This window comes from Dromiciops gliroides, chromosome 3 (genome assembly GCF_019393635.1).
Source record: "Dromiciops gliroides isolate mDroGli1 chromosome 3, mDroGli1.pri, whole genome shotgun sequence".
NCBI lineage: Eukaryota > Metazoa > Chordata > Mammalia > Microbiotheria > Microbiotheriidae > Dromiciops > Dromiciops gliroides.
In genome coordinates this window covers 454,136,846-454,158,109 of record NC_057863.1, presented here as the reverse complement: position 1 = coordinate 454,158,109, position 21,264 = coordinate 454,136,846, and the positions used below count along the sequence as shown (strand labels likewise).

The window sequence follows — 21,264 nt, the reverse complement described above, 5'->3', positions numbered from 1 at the left end:
TTCAGGAGGACCTGAGTTCAAATGTGACCTCAGATACTTGACACTTACTAGCTGTGTGACTCTGGGCAAATCACTTAACCCTCATTGTCCCGCAAAAAACAAAAACAAAACCAAAAACAACAACAACAAAAAGCCAGAGTAATAGGGACGGCTTTTGAAAATTTTCTTGAGCAGGCAAGTTTTGGGAAATTATTTAGATTGTGATTATTTTATGTACTTTCAAAATACTGCTAAGAGATGGGAAGGTGTCAAACATCTTTTTTCACCCTGGCACCTATAAGTTAAGAAGTATTTCTGAAAATACAGTCATTGATAGTCTTATCCTGACTGTATCTTCTGACTGGTCAGTTTTGTTGTTGCTGTTGATTCGGTTCAATTGTATCTGACACTTTGTGGCTCCAATTTGAGGTTTTCTTGTCTAAGATACTGGAGTAGTTTCTCATTTCTTTCTCCAGCTCATTTTATAGATGAGAAAAGTGAGCCAAACAGAATTAAGTGACTTGCTCAGGGTCACACATCTAGTAAGTGTCTGAGATAATTTTGAAATCATGATGATGAATCTTACTGATTCCAAGCCCAGTGCTCTATTCACTGTGCTACCTAGGTGACCCTTTATTATCAGCTGACAATTACTGAATGCCCACAGGATGGAAAGCTTTGCTCCAGGGCAGGGCTCTCTCCCTGGGCTTAAATTGTCTTTTTAAAATTAGTTAATTTTGAGAACAGCTTTATACACTGCAAATCCTCCAATGTGTATGTGTTTTCTTGTCTGGGACTGGGCAAATTCTCCATAGTCAACACATTTCCTTTAGTAATTTAGTGGTATATGCCACACTGGGTTTTGTCATGGAGAAGTCATTTTCAAATGTTAGAGGCAGCAAAACCTGCTCACACATTCAGAGATGATGCCAACCACTTACCTTAGCAATAGACTCCTGGAAATTTGCCATTTGCCTATTGGATATGCTCTTTACTGAAGTCTGACTGGCCTTATTACATCTACCCAAAAGAGCAAGCTTATAGAAAATGTCAGAATTCCAGCAGTCAGCCCAACTCCAACAGAGCAGAATTAAAGCAGGAAGGAGGGTGGGAACAATATTATTTCAACAAGAACTTGAATAAAATATAATTTCTTTAAAAAAATCAATCAAATATTGATTGAACAATCTATATTCTTTTATTAAAATGTTTCAGTAAGGTGCATTGATAATTTACCAAAATTTGCTATATTAATGAGCTTTTGCTGTATTTACATTCTTAAAGGCTCAAGGCTAAATGATAATTAGGAGGAAGAATTAGGCAGTTGCAAATTTAGACTAGTCAGCCAAGGGGAAGTAGCATGTATACATAGGGTAAAGAGATGGTTAAAAACTAAAGATTTGGTGAGGGGCTGGGCATAACTTAGAGCTATATAATAAGGAATAATGAATTTGATTTGAACTCAGTGGAATACTAACTTTCTTGATTGTCTTCTATTTCTTTCGCATCCCCAAACACAACCTACTTTATTGCTTAACACAGAACATATGCTTAATAAATATTTTCTACTGATTGAGTGAACAGAAAAGGAGAGGATTAATCATAGATATTAAGATATATTTCCTTCAGAGCTCAATTTAAGCACTATCTCCTTCATTAGACTTCTCCTGATCTTCCCAGCTGCTAGTGCCTCTCCACTTGAAATTATATTTTATAATTACAATCCTTTTGAATCTACTCATATATGTATACACAGTTTCTGACAATAAAATGTAAGCTCCTTGAAGTTAGGAACTATGACTGAAAAATAAAATCTTTGTGTCCCCTGGACTTAGCATGGTACCTGACAAAGAGGTAGTGCTTAAAATTGAGGCAGCAGGTGGTATAGTGCTTAGACCACTGGTCCTGGAATCAGTTCATATTTGGGTTAATACACTTACTAGCTGTGTGACCTTGGGCAAATTACTTAATGTCTATTTGTCTTAGTTTCCTCATCTGTAAATGGGGATAATAATAGCACCTACTTTATGGGGTTCTTGTGAGTATCAAATGAGATGATATTTGTATAAAGTACTTAGCACAGTGCCTGGAACATAGTAGCTATACAAACTATAAGTATTTATATTTTGCTTCTCTTAATTATTGATTCATTTTTAGGGACATAGAAAAAACTTAATTTCTAGTTGTTTCATAGTCAAAGGCATCTTTTTTTTTTTTTTTTTTTTTTTTTTTTTGCAGGGCAATGGGGGTTAAGTGACTTGCCCAGGGTCACACAGCTAGTAAGTGTCAAGTGTCTGAGGCCGGATTTGAACTCAGGTATTCCTGAATCCAGGGCCAGTGCTTTATCCACTGTGCCACCTAGCTGCCCCTCAAAGGCATCTTCTAACTTAAATTTTGCTTAAAGTAAATCCATTTTTATTTTCAAATAAAAATCTATTTTCTCTCAATCTTAACATTTCATTGAAAAAATAAGCAAAACCCTCATGATAGATATTCATAGTCAAGCAAAACAAATTCCTGCTATGGCCATAGTATTGGTTAATCACGATCATAGTTCTTATGCCTTTCAAAGTTGTTTGTCTTGACAGTTGTTATTGCATAAATTTTCCTCCTGGTTCTGCTCATTTCCTTCTCAATCAGTTCATATAGTTCTTGCCAGATTTCTCTGAAACCATCTCTTTCATTATTCCTTTTTTTTTCTTTTCCTTTTTCTTGACATCGTTCCCTATTCTCTTCCTCTTTTTGGGGGGGAGGGCGGGGCAGTGGGTGTTAAGTGACTTGCCCAGGGTCACACAGATAGTAAGTGTCAAGTGTCTGAGGCCACATTTGAACTCAGGTCCTCCAGAATCCAGGACCAGTGCTTTATCCACTGCGCCACCTAGCTGCCCCTCTTTCATTATTTCTTGAAGTACAATAGTATTAAATAGTATAGAATAATATTCCATACATTCAAATATAATAAATTATTTGGTTATTCCCCATTTAATGGGAGACTCCTTAGTTCCCAGTTCTTTGCAAAAGCATCTTTGGAAAATAATCTTTTAAGTTTTAGAACAAGGTAGTTTCCCCTCATAGATGACACTGAAAAGTCAATTACTATAGCATGGATAATTCAATGTATTTACAAAAATTCAGATAGTACTAAAATTGGGAAAATGAAATATTTTATGTTTTTCTATCTTTAGGAATGATTTTTTACAAATCTCCATGGAAAGAATGACTGTTGCAAAGTACATTTAATGATGATGATTGACATCATATACTGTTTTTCTAAGAGTGGAGACAAATTAATGATTCTCAATTGGCAGGCAGGCCAAGTATCTTAGAACTAGCTCTGAGGTTAGCTCCACCTTAGAAGAGAAAGTTATGTAGACATGCGAGCACATATCTATACACTGGGAAATCAATTTTTTGTTAGAAACTTTTTGAGATATACCTTCCACTTTGTGGTAGGAAAAACTAAAACCTGCCAAAAGCGTTTCTCACTTATCATGTAAGCCTAAAGTGGTCATAAGTACATAGATGTAGAGGCTAAGTAGTTCAACTCCCTCTTTTAACAATCAAGGAAACTGAGGCCAGGAAAGGTTATGACTTGCTTTTTATTACATAGTTAGCAAGTGTCATAGGTAGAATATGAATGTAAGTCTAACTGGCTCCAAGTCTAACAGTCTGTCTACCACATTTATCCATGAGAATTACTTTTAAACTATTAAAGTCACTTTAAAATTGATAGATTCAAGAATCCACAAAGATGGAAGAAACAATTATGCCATTTGTTCAGATTTAGAAGGTTTAATAGAGAAGCATAATTCTGTGCCAGAGATTCATTAGATTCCTATTTTTATGTATTACCACACAGGGCTATCTTCCTACAAGGTAATTTCTCTTGATTCTTAATGACCCTGAATTTCATTTGTGCTGATATTATAAGCTATCTTCCACAGGGTCGTTTTTACCCCTTTACTAGTCTATCAAAAAACAAAACAAAAATTCTACCTCTGTTCAAGTCTCCTGGGGAGACATATAAATCTGATATTCACTATCTAAAACAATGAAGTCTTATAAAGGTGACAATGAACAAATGAAAATTAAGCCCACCATTGCCCCCTGATGACAAGCATAGCTATTTTTCTCTCTAGCCTCTAGACTATTAGAGGATAAAAATTGAAACTCACACTTCAATCACCTTGATCTCTTCTTTCTTGAAGCCTCTATGTCTTCCTAATAAGACTATACTGGTTCTGTAGAAAGACAAACTAAAAATCTCTCACATTACTTGTCTCCTCGGATTCCCTTGCCAAATGTACATTTAGAGAAACAAAAGGTACTTGTATTTCTTCAAGTCTAAAATTAAAAAAAAATGGTTTGAGGAAGTCCAGTGATATTTTTATCACAATTCATTTGAATGCCCACCCCACTTTGATTTAAATTGAATAATTTATTTTATACTCTGCTTTCAAATGCTACTATAGAGTAATTAACTGCATTTTTAGCATTTCTTGGTCATCTGTTTTTTTAATTTGGAAAATGATGGAGTTGACTGATCTCTAAAATCTCTTTTAGTTTTAACAACCTATGACTAATATTTGAAGTTACTATGTCTTTTCTTTTTGGTGGTATTGTAAAATACAGGTGAAGAGTAACTTCTCTGGGTCTGTGACAGATTCTTTGATGTAGGTTTACAGATGAAAATCATTTAGTAGAATAGATATTTAAATTACTCCGAACCTCCAAAATGTAAAATCATTTCTCCAAAGAGACAACATTAACAGCTTGTCTTTATGCCGATTTTGACAATATGCAAAGCATCAGTGATTTTATCAGTGGGAAGGACTCCCAGTGTGGGAGTGCAGATACATGCTATGAGATTATAAGATTATAGATTTAGATCTGGAAGATACTTTGGAGGTCATTTAATCCAACCCTCTTATTTTGTAGTTGAGGAAACTGAGGCCTAGGGTGATTAAGTCCAAGATCATGTAAGTAGTAAGTGGCAGAGCTGGGATTTGGATTTGAAGCTAGGCTTCTGATTAGTACTTGGACTTTTGATTAGGACCCAGCCTTTTTTTTTTTTTTTTTGGCGGGGCACTTAGCACCTTTTGGGTTAAGTGACTTGCCCAGGGTCACACAGCTAGTACGTGTCAAGTGTCTGAGGCCAGATTTGAACTCAGGTACTCCTGAATCTAGGGCCGGTTCTTTATTCACTGCACCACCTAGCTGCCCCTACAACCCAGCCTTTTAAAAAAAAAAAATTCCCTCCCTCCCTTCCTTCCTTCCTTCCTTCCTTCCTTCCTTCCTTCCTTCCTTCCTTCCTTCCTTCCTTCCTTCCTTCCTTCCTTCCTTCCTTCCTTCCTTCCTTCCTTCCTTCCATCCATGTTTTCTTTTACAACATAACTAACATGGAAATAGGTTTTGTATGACTATTCATGTATAACCTATATCAAATTACTTGCCTTCTCAATGGGGGCAGGGAGGGCAGAAGGGGAAGGAGGGACTTTGAAACTCAAAATTAAAAAGAAATGAATGTTAAAAATTAATTTTACATGTGATTCAGGAAAATATTAAATACATAATTTAAAAGATTAGGACCCAGGCTTTTAACTCCAAACCCAGCTCTTTTTTCATTACATTATGCCTTAGGGAATTGCTTGAGGCACATAAGGGAGTATTTAAAAGTTATCCCTTGCCTAGAGTCACTTGGCCAGTATGTGCCAAAGGTAAGATTTGAAGCCAGGTCTTCCTTTTTTGGAGGCTAGATCATTAATCCAGGAGGTAGCATGAAGCAATAGAAAAACTAAATAGATTTGATGACAGAGGGCCTGAGTGTCAATCCTAGCTATGTTTCTGGTAAGTCATTTAACTTTCTGGGGCTTCTCTCTTTCCATATATAAAACGAAAGGGTTAGACTAGGTAAGCTTTCAGAGCCCTGCCCACTTTAAATCTGTTGTTCAGTCAGTCACAGTTTTTCTTGGCAAAGATCCTAGAGTGGTTTGCCATGTCCTTTTCTATATCATTTTACAAATGAGGAAACCAAGGAAAAAAAAGGTTGGGTGACTTGTTCAGGGTCACACAGCAAGTAAGTGTCTGATGTCAGATTTAAACTCAGGAAGATAAGTCTTCATGAGTCCAGGCCCAGTACTCTATCCACTGAGACACCTAGCTGTCTTTCTGCAATCTATGATCCTATTAATCTAGCTCATTATATTATGCTGCCTCTCAGAGCCTCTATACCATGATTATATCATCATGAGACTACCTACCATATCATATTTCCTGCTTTCAGAATCACAAGTTGAAGAGCCACGAGGGACCTCAGAGATCATGGGGTCCACAGCCCTCCACTCTCATTTTACAGAGGCTCAGAGAAGTTAAGTGATTTACTCTGGCTCATGCAGGTAGTAAGTAATAGAGCTAGGATTCCAATCTAGGTCTTATTCCAAATCTAGCTTGTTTTATACTCCTGCTGACTGCCTTTCGGGCTCAGGGTCTGGGAAAGAATTGTAAACAGTCCTCAGAAATCAAAATGAATGGGTAGCATTAGTCCTTGTTTTACTAGCCACAAAAATCAAGGATACCCTTTTGGGGGGATATATTACTTCTCATGTTGTCCAAGTATTTAATCTACCCCTGTCTCTGTTGTGTTAAATCTTTCAAGGCCCTAGAGGCCTATTCAGTACTTTGAGAATTCAGTGTATCTAGCAAAAGAAAGGTATATGTCACAGGATGAAAGTTTGAGCTTGTTCTTGCTATCTTTATTGTTTTATATTGATGCCATAAATTTGCAACTATAATAAAAGTTCATGGTATCATATATATATATATGAATAGTCTAATACTTGATTTATCCTTTTTCATCTTTACCTCAAAAAATCAATTTCATTTTATTTTCAGTTTTAAATTCTCTCTTCCTCCTCTTTTTCCTCTTTTGCCTAATTCTTTTTGCCAACCACTGCTGAGAAGGCACAAAAACAAAACCCTTTACAAATATGCATGGTTATGAAAAACAACATTTCATACTATCCATGTTCCTCAGAAGAAAAGCAAGAAAAAGAAAAAGAAACAATATGCTTTAGTCTGTACTTTGAGTCTATCAGTTTTTCCTCTGGAGGTGGATAGCATTTTACATCATGAGTCCTTTGGAACTGGGGTTGGTCATCTTGCTGATTAGAGTTATTAAGTCTTTCAAAGTTGATTACCTTTACAATATTGCTTTTGATATGTAAATTGTTTTCTGGTTCTGCTTACTTCACTTTGCATCAGTTCCTACACGTCTTGCTAGATTTTTCTAAAACCATTTCCTTCATTATTTCTTTCAACATCTATCACATTCATATAACATTACTTGTCCAATCAATCCAGTTGATGGGTATCTCCTCAGTCTTCAATTCTTTGCCATAATGAAAAGAGCAGCTATAATTAGTTCACAAATTTGAGTGCATTTCATTTTTCTTTATTTCTTTGCATTATAAACCTAGTAGTGGTACCACTGTTTAAAAGAGTATGCACAGTTTAATATTTTTTTTTGGACATTTCCAAATCGCTTTTCAGAATGGTTGGACTAGTTCACAGCTCCACCAAGAGTGTTTTAATGTATCTATTTTTTCCATATTTCCTTCAGCATTTGTCATTTTCTTTATCTTTTTTGGGGGGAGGTCATCTTAGTCAATGTGATGGATATAAATTGATACCTCATCTCTGTGCATTTTTTTTGTTTGTTTGTTTTTTCAGGACAATGAGGGTTAAGTGACTTGCCCAGGGTCACACAGCTAGTAAGTGTCAAGTGTTTGAGGCCAGACCTGAATTCAGGTCCTCCTGAATCCAGGGCCAGTGCTTTATCCACTGCACCACTTAGCTGCCCCTATCTCTGTGCATTTTTAAGTAATCATACTGCTTCTCTCAAATTCTCTGTCAACCTATCACCAACCTTAACAAGAGATATGATTCAAGGAAAGTATGACTAGAAAAGGAGGTCACAGAGCTAGAGGGGTGGATAATTGATGAATAATCTACATGCTTCATTGGTCTATGCAGAATGTCAGAAGACCTAGAAGAAGGTTTTTAGTGTACTGGGTAGATCATCTATGGTGTATTTGTGGAAGAACAAGGGTAACAACAACAATAATGAATAACAATCCAGGAGATGTTTGCATCCTAAAACTTATTCAGCTTTAAAATGGAATTATCTTATCCTCTTGAGTAATAGTCTTAGCACATTAAATCTAAAAAAATTATAGCAGGATAATGATTTTTTCCAGTACCATTTATATCTGAACTTCAAATAAGATAAGAATGAGATAATAGCAATAGTAGTGGCAGTGGTAGCTAACGTTTGTGAAATGTGTTAACATTTGCAAAGTGCTTTTGATATATCATGAGAAAGCATGGATGGGATGATATCTATACCTTTGGAGAAAGTATTCACATTGAAAAGAGCACAGATCCAAAGACATATTAAAAGAAGTATTTCTAGATTATGCAAATATGCCATCTGGCTTAATATTTTTATTCCATCATATGGATGGCCCGCATCTGTAGACACATGAAATTTGAGACATTAAGGTCAACATTTTTTTACCTTTGAATTGTATGAAGGCATAAATGACAAACCTGAACAGATCTGTAGAATGGATGAAGCTGACAATAGCTAATATGGAGAAGAGCAGAACTGGCATCCCCAAAGATCTCAGCAGAAACAATGGGTTTAATTAAATATTTTAATATTTCATTGGGCTAAATATAAATTCCTGATTTCAAATGTCACCAGCCATTAGTGTGAAGAAGATCTGGGGCTTTTACTAGACTGAAAAATTAACATTAACCACCTTTTTGAAATGGCAGCCAAAAAACCTAGTTTCATCTTAGGTTGTTCAAAGAAGAAATGGCTGTCTTAGGAGAGAGGGAGATAGTATAGCTCAATTGAAAGAGCACTAAATCTTGAATGAGAACCTCACCACTTCCTACCTTGGTGACCATGGACAAGTCATTTCCCTTCCTTTTTCCCCCCATGACTCAGTTTTCTCATTTGTAGAAATGAGGTGGTTGGACTAATTCACATCTAAGGTCCATTTTAGTCCTAGATTTATGATACGATTCTGATTCCTTTCTCTAGAAATCTCCTAGAAGAGGACTGATTACCAATGGAGATGTTTTAGAGGGTACTGCTGCTTGGATATATTATTTTTTTGTTTTGTTTTGTTTTGGGCTGGGCAGTGAGGGTTAAGTGACTTGCCCAGGGTCACAGAGCTAGTAAGTGTCAAGTGTCTGAGACTGGATTTGAACTCAAGTCCTCCTGAATCCAGGGCTAGTGCCTTATCCACTGCACCACCTAGCTTCCCCCTGCTTGGATATATTGTAAAGATGACTCCTGCTTTTTGTTATGTTTTGGACTAGGCCCCCTTTCAACTCTGTACTTCTGTGATTCAAAGTTTGTAGCATGCAGAGATTCAGTCTAGGTCTAGGTAAAAAGTATATGGTTTGTACAATACCTGGGTGTTCAGTCCAACAGATGCTTTTTGAAGATGGTAATGATGAATACGTGCTCTTGTACTTTTATTACATTAATATATAGCATATTTATATGCTTAAATAATCACCTTTGATTACATAATCCCCCCAAGCAGTTAACAAAGCAGAAGCAAATTGAAAACTGGTGTTATGAAGGCCCACCCCCACGACCTATGTGTATTTTATCAGGCACATGAGTCATCTGCTTTATGCATACAGTTGGCTGCAGATGAGCTGGCATCATTGAAATTGCAGCAGCTGCACTAAACAATTACTGGGCTCTGACTGAGAAAATTTCCCATGGGTAACAAAGAACCAGCTGGGCATTTCTGGTGCTCGCCTAGTGGACGTTTGTTAGTTTTTCTGAATGTTGAAATTCCCAGGGAAGCAATCAATGGATCAGATAATTCAGTTAAAAAAAGGCACCAACCCAGAAACTGTGAAGGGAAGAAGGTCCTTTTTGGAGGAGTACTTTGGGCCTTCGGTTAAGCAAAGTGACAAGAGTTGTCCTTCACATTTCAAGCCAAATATAAAACTCTTTGAAGTGTGGCAACTCATTAAATGAGTCTGGCACACTTTAATGAAACTGCTAATCTAAAAATCCCCAGACTGATCAATATAACCAGATGATATTAAGTACTTGAACTTTCTAGCCAAGAACACTCTGGGAAGATACATATACAATAGAACTTTGTCTCATGTGTCTAACATAAGTTCATTATTAACAGCGACTATAACCAAAATATTAATATTTTTGAGCATTATTATATAATCCAAGTGCCTTGTTGGCACAATGTATTAAGACCTCCTTAATATAGTCAGTAATTTTAGAAAAAAATCATTGTCAACATTATCATTTACCTTGTGATAAGACAGGTGGAAAAATGAGGTATATTTTAAAATGCAATATAATTTTAAGACAAAGCTTAACTATCTTAAGCCCTGGGTTTATTTTCCTGCCAGCCAGTCTGAAATTGTGCTCATATTATTGAGAAATACATCATTAATTCAAACAGGCCTAGTGTCTTTAATCCTACAGATTTATTGAATAAGTTTCAATAGACTCTAAATCTTCTACTAATTTATAGATAACCACTGCAGCAGAGGTTAATTACTACACTATCTTTAGTAAGTGATAATGGGAGAAAAAAATAGAAAGCCCCAAAGCTGACTCATTTACTAATGAGCTTAAAGAGGGGGAAAAGATGCTTTTCTGTAGAATATTTTCAAATTTGGAGCTTCAAATAGGAAAAGAAAATTTGGGAAAATTTCCAAGGAACATAACCTCTACAACATAAAACAGTGGAGATCAATCACCTAACAGATGATTCATGCCTGTATTTGGGGGAAGAGCTTAAAGTGATTGTTACTGTTTGAGACATGAGATGAGAACCCATCAGTGGAAAGAAACAGCCTTTTGTGTTTAAGCTATTGCTGGGAGATAAAAATAACATCTCTATCTACATAGATCTCTATCTATCATCTATCACATTTATACAGCACCTACTGTGTGCTAGGTACTATGTTTAGCACTTTACAATTATCTCATTTAATCCTTACAACTGGCACTGGAAAAAGGAGACAATGTATATTCAGACAAGACACATAAACTTTCTCTTTTATTAGCTCCAAATGAGTTGGTTATTTTGGCAAGTTTCAGAGCAGCAAGTGAACAGAAATATAATAACAATAATAACTAATATTTATATAGCACTATGGGCCAGGCACTATGCCAATACTTTACAACTGTTATCTCATTTGATACTCACTGCAACCCTGGGAAGTAGGTTCTCTTATCATCTTCATTTTACAGATGAGGAAACTGAGGCAAGCAGGTAAAGTGTTTTGCCTGGGGTCATTTAGCTAGAAAATTACTAAGGTCAAATTTGAAATCAGGTCCTACTGATTCTAGGCCCAGCTCTCTAGGCAGGTATTGGGTGACATGTGGAGGCAGAAAAGCTAAGGTGGAGTAACTTATGGTCACGAATTGCCATCTTACCACTATTGAAGATGTTAATTTCTCTTAGGTATATAGTTCTAGTTTATATTCTTCCCAGGACAAGATTTAGAAAGACAATATCACAAGCATTTTCTAAGGAAGCTCAACAGTAGGGGGCTTACTGGCGGGGAGGGGGAAAGGCCTCAGAAAGTTCCCTAGCTCTTCAATTCTTTTATATCCCTCTCATTCCTTCCCCTCTCTATCTGGCAGAAGGACTTTAGGGAGAAGTCCAAAGGAGGAGACAGGATGGGATGGGATCACCTGAACACTTTAATTTGCTAATTTTCCTGGTTTCAACTCCATGGAACAAGATGCCCTGTTGGGTGCCTCTTGGTATGCCACACTCCTTTCTTTTTCTTGCTTCCCTTTGTGTGTGGTCCCCCTTTAGACTATATGATCCTGAGGGCAAAGGCTGACTTTCTTTTTATTAATTGTATCCTTAGCACTTAGCATAGCATCTGGCAAATAGTAGGCTCTTAAGAAGTGTTTCTTGGATTGGATTGAACAAGTAAAGGGGTTAGGCTTGGTAAGGAGTAAGGTCATTTCATCATGTGAGACAGAGGTGAAGGAGAAGAGAGTGGAAGGAGGAATTTGAGTAATAGGAGATGAAGAAGAGGAGAGGAGGGAACTCCCAGTGATTGGCCTTATTTTTTTTTTTTCTGTCAAATATGAAGCAAAGTTCTCAATTGAGAGAGTTGGGGGAGGGAGAGCTACAGGAGGCTTAAAGAGGGATGAAAAGGTTTGGAAAACTGCTCTGGAGAGTGGGATAGTGAGTTGACAAAGGAGATATAAAAGGATTGCCTAGCAACAGTGAGGACCCAGTTGAGGTTGTGTAACATCAAAGGGTAGTGCCATGATTTTCTCCCTATTAAATCAATAGCACATGTGAGTGAAGGCAGTAAATGATGGGAGTGACCCAAAGCTGAGGCTTGACTGAATGTGATCAGTGATATAAGAGGTCTGGGGATTCAAATGAGGAAGATGGAGTAGAGTTTATTTTATTTATTTATTTATTTATTCATTCTTTTATCTATTTATTTATTCATTTATTTATTGCAGGGCAATGAAGGTTAAGTGACTTGCCCAGGGTCACACAACTAGTAAGTGTCAAGTGTCTGAGGGCAGATTTGAACTCAGGTCCTCTTGAATCCAGGACAGGTACTTTATCCACTGCACCACCCAGCTGCTCCTGGAGTAGAGTTTAATTGTTTCAGTGAGAAGGTGGGGAAAAGAGGGAAAAGTGCCTAATGTAATAGAGGGGTCAATGATTTGGAGGTCATAGTATGGACAGAGAAGAGAGTTCTATGAGAGGAGGCAGAGGGAGAAGTGAAAAGCAAGTAGATTATGATCAGATAAGGAGATTTTGGCATTCTGGAACATGGAGGTGGTACTTTTGTGGGTGATGAAAAGGCCAAGGTTATGACCATCTTTGTGTGTGGATGAGGCAGGGTGGAGGAATAGCTCATGGGAAGTGAGTGGTTGGGGCAGCTAGGTGGTACAGTGGATAGAGCACTGGCCCTGGATTCAGGAGGACCTGAGTTTGAATCCAGCTTCAGACACTTAACACTTACTAGCTGTGTGACCCTGGGCAAGTCACTTAACCCCAATTGCCTCACAAAAAAAAAAGAAAAGGAAGTGAGTGGTTAGGGTATTTGAAGGAGACACAGTATGTATGCTGAAGTCCCTTTGTATGAGGGCAGAAAATAAGAAGTTCTCTTTCTGACTTACTACCAAATTTGGTGACTTTGTGAATCATCTGCACAAGACACATAAGGATAATGGATGTTAAAACATATCAAAACATTTATGAATTATGTCAGATGTAAAGTCCCTTACTGCACCTTGATATTTACAGTGCACTTTTTGTAATAGCAAAGAACTGGAAATAATTGATGCCTATTATGTGAGGAATGGCCACACAAACTGTGGAATGTGAATGGAATGGAATATCACTGTGACATAAGAAATGATGTATGTGACTACAGAGAAGCATGATTTTAAGTAGAGTAAGGTGAATGGAGACAAAGAGACAACATACATGACTACAACGAGGTGAATGGAAAGAGCAGCCACAAAACAGCAAAAAATTGATACAACCCCCTCCCCACCCCCCCTGCCCCACCCACACTCTACCCCTTTGCAGGGAGGTCCGCTAATGCACATACGTTTGGACTTTTTAGTATATTGATTAGCTTTGCTGATTTTTCTCTTGCTTTTCTTTTCTTGGAACATTATTTATTATATGCCATGGCTGTCTGAGAAGGGAGAGGAGAAAAGACTATGAGGGAAAATAACATACATCAATACAATTTATTTTTTAAAAGATTTCTATAAAATGTGGAGTCACCATCTATAGTAAAACTTTACTTATTCACTCAAACAGGAAATATGAGTGACTTAGTAGAAAATACAAGTAAAACAGTATTTTACAATCCATCAATAAAGAATATAGTTTTATTACTTTCAACTAGTTAAAGTAATACACTCATAGTAGAAGGTTTTATTCATGGAGTAAAGGTATCATAGAGTCTAGGCTAATAAGAATAATGATAAAAATGATAACTGACATTTACGTTGCCTATCTATTTATATAGGCACTTAAATAACTAGCAACATTTAGCATTTAGATGGAAAAGTAGTTTCTATTTGTTATATCACAACATCCCTATTTACATGTTATCTCATTTATCTTCACAATAACTCTGTGACATAGGTGTTAATATAGTTTTATAGCTATGGAAACAAACTGACAGAGGTTAAGTGACTTGTCTAGGGACAAAAAGCTAGTGATTTATTGAGGCAATATTTGAACTCAGGTCTTCTTGATCTGACAGCCAGAATTTAACCATTTTGCCACTGAGCTGCCCCTAGAATGACTCTTAGTAAGGCTTTCCAGCCTTGACTCCTTTCCTGAGCTGTACAGTTACATTTACAACTCTCAAATGGATATCTTTACGTGGATGCTTTATTGATGCCCCCAAATCAACGTATCCAAAAGCAAAAGGCCAAGGGACCATAAATAGAGAGTTAGAAGGGACCTTAGAAATGATCTTGTCCACCATTCTCATTTTATAGATGAGAAAATTGAGGTCCAGAGAGCTTATGGAACTTGCTCAAAGTCACCCAGCTATTAAGTGGCTGAGCTACAATTCGAAATTGTGACTCCAAGTTCAGCACTCTTTGTGCTTTACCTGCTGCTTACTACCTAGATGACTGCCAAGTTCCTTCCCATTATATACCTAAGATTGTATGATACACACTGCCTTCAATCAAACTCCTCTTTCTTCCCATAAGACCAGTTTCTCCTTATGAACTTCATTTTAGTTAAGGGCACCAGTATCTTTGCTTAAACCTCAGTGATATCTCGGACTCTTTCCTTTTCCTTAATACCTAGGCAGCTAGATGTCACAGTGGATAGATAGTAAGCTGGACCTGGTGACATGGGTTTAGCTCTACTCTTACACACTGTTTTAGCTCTGTGATCCTGGGCAAGTCACTTAACCTCTTCCTGCCTCACTATCCTTATCTGTAAAATGGGGATGATAGCGCTTACCCCCACTCCCAACCAACCCCCTTCCACTTCCTGCTCAGGTTTGTTGTGAGGATAAAATGAGCTAATATCTATCTCTAAAGCACTTTGCAAGCTTTTTTTTTTGTTTGTTTGTTTTTGGTGGGGAAATGGGGGTTAAGTGATTTGCCCAGTGTCAAGTGTTTGAGGCCAGATTTGAACTCAGGTACTCCTGAATCCAGGGCCGGTGCTTTTCCACTGTGCCACCTAGCCGCCCCTTTGCAAACTTTTAAATGCTATAGAAATGTTAGCCATATATAAAATGGCATTGTATTGATTTGTGCCCTTGTCTTATTTATTTATTTGTTTATTTTTGCTTCTAAATTGTGAGCTCTTATGTGCAGAAGATATAGGCATAGTTGCATTATATCAATGCTCCACAAAATGAAGGCATTCATAAATATTCATTTCATGCATTAATGGACATTCATTATTTGAAAACAAACTTGTTACTGAAGTGATTTTAAGTTGGTTTGTGGCAGTAAAAACCTCAAAACAAACTAGATGCCCATGTACTATGACATGGTTGAACCAAATTGTGGCATGTGAAAGCAAAGAGATATTATCAATAGATTTTTCTTGTTCAGTCATTTTTCAGTCTTGTCAGACTCTTTGTGACCTCATTTTGGATTTTCTTGGCAAAAATACTGGACTGGTTTGCTATTTCCTTCTCCAGTTCACTTTACAGAAGAGGAAATGAGGTAAACAGGGTTAAGTGACTTGGTCAGGGTCACACAGCTAGTAAGTATCTGAGACCATATTTGAATTTAGGAAGATGATTCTTCTTGACTCCAGACTCAGAGCTCTATCCATTGTACTACCTAGGTTCCCTTATGCATAGATTAGAAAGTGGGAATATGATAAATTCATAGACACATGGGCAAATGCCTATGAACTGATACACAGCTTAATAAGCAAATCCAGGAGAATATACACAGTGGCTACAATTGTGATTATAAAAACATCACAAAAATGAAGTAAAAAGCTGAGTAACCTGTGCCCATTTTGGTTTTAGATGAGAGAAAGAGAGAGAGAGAGAGAGAGAGACAGACAGACAGACAGACAGACAGACAGACAGACAGACAGACAGACACTGTATCACAAAGAGATAATAAAAAAGGGAAAAGGACCCATATGTACAAAAATATTTATTGCAGCTCTCCTTGTGGTGGCAAAGAATTGGAAATTGAGGGAATGGCCATCAGCTGGGGAATGGCTGAACAAGTTGTGGTATATGAATGTAATGGAATACTATTGTGCCGTAAAAAATGATTTCAGAAAAAACCTGGATAGACTTAAGTGGACTGATGCTGAGTGAAGTGAGCAGAACCCGGAGAACATGGTACACAGCAACAACAACATTGTGTGAGGATCAACTGTGACAGACTTAGCTCTTCTTAGCAATACCAAGACAATCCCAAAGGACTCATGATGAAAAATGCTCTCCACATCCAGAAAAAAGAACTTTGGAATCTGACAGCAGATTGAATCATACTGTTTCTACGTTTGTTTTTTGTTTCTTTGTTTTTTGAGGTTTTCCTCTTTAGTTCTGATTCTTCTTTCACAACATGACTAATGCAGAAATATGTTTAATGTTATTGTACATATACAACCTATATCAGATTGCTTTATGTCTTGGAGAGCGGGAAGGGAAGGGACAGAGGGAGAAAAATTTGGAACTAAAAATCTTATAAAAACAAATGTTAGGGGCAGCTAGGTGGCATAGTGGATAGAGCACCAGCCCTGGAGTAAGGAGTACCTGAGTTCAAATCTGGCCTCAGACACTTAACACTTACTAGCTGTGTGACCCTGGGCAAGTCACTTAACCCCAACTGCCTCACTAAAAAAAATAAAAATAAAAAACCCCAAACAAACATTAAAAACAAATGTTGAAAACCATCTTTACATGTAACTGGAAAATAATAAAATACTTCTATGATTTAAAAAAGAGGAAGAAGAGGAGGAGCAACAAGAAACATCTCCCACATCTTCGTAAAGAAGTGAGAAATTCTAGGGGCCAAATGTACACATATCAGACGTGGTCATTGTAACAGTTAATTTTGCATGTGTGTTTTTTTAAACAGTGGACGGTTTATTCAGGGAGATAATTGGAGGTGATTATGGAAATAATTGAATTATAAAAAAGAAAGGGATGAATTAAACCTATTAAAAATAGAAAATGGTTTGTTGGCCATCAGATTAAATATTTTCTTGATTTATATGCTAATTTGCTGAGCAAATTCTCCTTTTCTCCCAAAAAGTGAAAATCTGGCCTAATCCCTATCCAAATTATCACAAATTCCGAACTGATTGTCTGAATTAATTAGGTTTCAAAATTTATTGTTGTAATTGTTAATTTCTCATCTCTCTAGCTAATACTAAGGCATAGAGTATGATACCGTGACATATCTAGAACTGATTTGATTTCTAACTTGCTGTCCATTAGGTTAGGGTAGGCCCTTGGGCAGTTTCAAGCTTCTGACCTACTTCGATGTTTCTTTTGTACTCCAAAATGTAGCACATTTTATAGAACAGGTTAAATTCTAGAATGGATCATTAATCATCATGGCTCCCTGGGCTTTCCTGGTACTGTAGTAGGTGGGAAGGAGATAAAATTACTACAATAAAATATGTGGGAAACTTTTCTTTCAAAAACTTTGGTTCATTTCTCAGCAATAGTTGAGGGGGGCAAGGTGAGATCACTTGAGTTGTATGAAATGTTCCTTAAAAGACGTCTGCTCTTCTGATGGACAGGGAGACTTGGAAATGACTGAGACAGGGTATATTTGTAGTCTCTAGGACATGTAGAGGAAAAGGTCCTTCTAAAGCTTAACTTTAATGACACAGATAACACAAGTTGGAGGCAGCCTGAAGGGTTAAGATTTAGCATTAAGACAACCAGAGTTCAAATCCTGTTTTTGACACATACTAGCTGTCAGACCCTGGGCAAGATATTTATCTGCTTAGTGTCTCAGCCAATTATCTATTGCACAATAGTTGCTGATCTGCATTGATAGAAGGAGTTTGTTCACCAAGGAGCTACAGACACTAATAAAATCACAGTTCAGACCAAAACAAAAGATTCTACTTCTATATTATAGAAAACTGATTAGTACCAAAGTAGGAAAGAACAATGAGTAGAATCATGTATTATTCTTCTGCTCATACTTTAATTTGGAAAGCTATTTCTTTTTTTTTTTTAAAGCTCTTTGTAACAAACATTTATTTTATTTTTTCTAGTTACATGTAAAGGTAGTTTTCTTTTTTCTTTTTTTTTTTTAAAGTGAGACAATTGGGGTTAAGTGACTTGCCCAGGGTCACACGGCTAGGAAGTGTTAAGTGTCTGAGGCTGGATTTGAACTCAGGTACTCCTGACTCCAGGGCCGGTGCTCTATCCACTGCGCCACCTAACTGCCCCTAAAGGTAGTTTTCAACATTCATTTTCATAAGATTTAGAGTTCCAAATTTTTCTCCCTCCCTCCCTTTCTTCCCCTCTCCACAAGACAGCAAACAATCTGATATAGGTTACATATGTACAATCCACAAGTGCTCTTTTTTTTTTTTAAGTTTGTGTTCAGTCAATATGAGTTCTTTCTCTGGGAGTGGATAGCATGCTTCATCATTAGTCCCTTGGGATTGTCTTGGATTCTTGTATTGCTGAGAGTAGTTAAGTCATTCACAATTGCTCATAGAACAATATTGCTGTTACTGTGCACAGTGTCCTCCCAGTTCTGCTCACTCCACTATACATCATTTTATATGTCTTTTCCAGGTTTTTCTGAAATCATCCTGCTCATCATTTCTTATAGCACAATAATATTCCATTACAATTATATACCACAGCTTCTTTAGTCATTCCCCAATTGATGGACATTCCTTTGATTTCCAATTCTTAGCCACCACAAAGAGTTGCTATAAATATTTTTTGTACAATTTTTCCTCCTTTTCTCTTTTTCACAATTACTATTGTTAACTGTTTCCTTCCATCTTATTCCCTTTCCCATGATATTTACTCTATTATCTATCTTCTTTCACTCTATCCCTCTTGAAAAGGGATTTGCTTCTGACTGTCCCCTCCCCCAATCTGTACTCCCTTCTTTTCCCCCTCTCTCTTTATCCCCTTCCCCTCCTATTTTCCTGAAGGGTTAGATAGATTACTCCAACTAATTGAGTGTGTATGTTATTCCCTCCTTGAGCCAATTCTGATAAGATTAAGGTCTGTGAGCCTATTCTGATGAGTGTAAAGTTCATTTACTGCCCTACTCTTCCCCCACTCTATAAGCCCTTTCCTGTTTCTTTGATGTGATATTTCATCCCATGATACCTCTCCCCTCCCCCCTCCCCCAGTGCATTCCTCTCACCTGTCAATTTTACCCTAAAGATGTCATCATGGGGCAGTTAGATGACACAGTGGACAAAGCATCTACCCTGGACCCAGGAGGACCCCAGCCCTAATCCAGCCTCAGACACAAGACACTCACCCACTGCATGACCTTAGACATGTCACCCAACTCCAACTTTTTATGGTTCTCTAGGGTCTTGTATTTGAAAGTCAAATTTTCCATTTAGTTCAGGTCTTTTCATCATAAATGCCTGAAAATCCTCTTTTTCATTGAAGTCCTTTTTTTCCTCTGAAAGATTATACTCAGTTTTGCTGGATAGGTGATTCTTGGTTGTAATCCCAATTCTTTTTCCCTCTGGAATATAATATTCCATGCCCTCTGATCCTTTAATGTAGAAGCTGCTAGATCTTGTGCTATCCTGACTAGGGCTTCACAGTACTTAAATTATTTCTTTATGGTAGCTTGTAATATTTTCTCCTTGACCTGGGAGTTCTGGAATTTGGCTATAATATTCCTGAGAGTTTTCCCTTTGGGATCTCTTTCAGTAGGTGATTGGTGGATTCTTTTAATATTTATTTTACCTTCTGCTTCTAAAATGTCAGGGCAGCTTTCCCTGACAAGTTCTTGGAAGATGATGTCTAAGCTCTTTCCTTGATCATGGTTTTCAGGTAGTCCAATAATTTTCAGAATAACTCTCCTGGATCTATTTTCCAGGTCAGCAGTTTTTCCAAGAAGATATTTCACATTGCCCTCTATTTTTTTTTTATTCGTTTGGATTTGATTTATTGTGTCTTGGTTTCTCATAAAGTCACTAGCTTCCATTTGTCTAATCCTAATTCTTAGGTGATTATTTTCATCAGAAAATTTGGCTTTTCAAGCTGTTGACTTTTTTTCTCATGTCTTTCCTGCATCACCCTCATTTCTCTTCCCATTTTTCTCTACCTCTCTAACTTTATCTTAAAAGTCCTTTTTGAGTACCTCTATGGTCTGAGACCAATTCATATTGTTCTTGCAAGCTTTAGCTATAGGGGCCCTGACATTGCCATCCTCCTCTGAGGGTACACCTTGATCTTCCATGTCACTAAAGAAATTTTCTATGGTTTTCACCTTTCTCTGTCTGCTGATCTTGCCTTTCACTTACTTGACTTGTTTCCAGGCTGTACTGTCCCAAGCTTCATGGGGTCCCAGGTGGTATAATTTAAGGAAGGGCAGGTTCTCTCCTCACCTGGACTGTTCTCTGGTCCCTAGATAACCCCTGGCCAACTTGCTAATCAACCAGCTTTATGTGCTGTGGTTGTCAACTCCTATGAGCCTGTGCCCTTCCCCCACCTTGGCCACTGCTACTCAAGCCTATCTCCTGGTTCCCAGCAGGGGTGAAACACCCAAGTTCTGCTTCAGCATCAGCAGAGACTCCTGTAATGTCCCCCTTGCCAAGGGCTCAGCCCTCTCACCAGACTGTGAGCTTAGTTCCAGATGATGCTGGAGCTGCAGCTGATTCAGAGGCTTTGGGGGTCTCTTTCTCTGGTGAGGCATTCCTGGGACTGGATCTGTGTCAGCACGACCATGGGGTTGGGCTCCACTCCTGCCCTGGCACAGCAGCCCCCTCCTGCTGACCTTCTAAGCCATCTTTTTGAAACAAATGTTCTTAGCTATTTTTTAAAAGTTTTTTTTTCTGACTATGTTTAATCAAGGAATTGCTGGAATTCTCTCCATGTTGGGCTAATATTGGTCAAAACAGCAAGCATTTATTAAGCACTTACTATGTGCCAGGTATTGTACTAAGCATTGGTGATACACATAAAGGCAAAAACAGGCTCTGCCCTCAAGGAACTCACAATCTAATGGAGAGAATTAACATGCAAACAAATATG

At 37.6% G+C, this 21,264-nt stretch overlaps 2 protein-coding genes across 4 annotated transcripts in view; both read right to left on the bottom strand.

The window, feature by feature from the left end:
• The window catches only part of KCNH7 (potassium voltage-gated channel subfamily H member 7), a 621,793-nt gene that overhangs the window by 153,216 nt on the left and 447,313 nt on the right, over positions 1 to 21,264 (bottom strand). The gene's annotated exons all lie outside the window — the stretch shown is intronic.
• Positions 1 to 21,264, bottom strand: part of LOC122746157 (folate receptor alpha-like) — a 31,073-nt gene that overhangs the window by 1,979 nt on the left and 7,830 nt on the right. Inside the window, exon 3 of the mRNA XM_043991623.1 lies at positions 13,466 to 13,550. Coding sequence (XP_043847558.1) covers positions 13,466 to 13,550 — 85 coding nt within the window. The remainder of the gene's footprint in view (positions 1 to 13,465; positions 13,551 to 21,264) is intronic.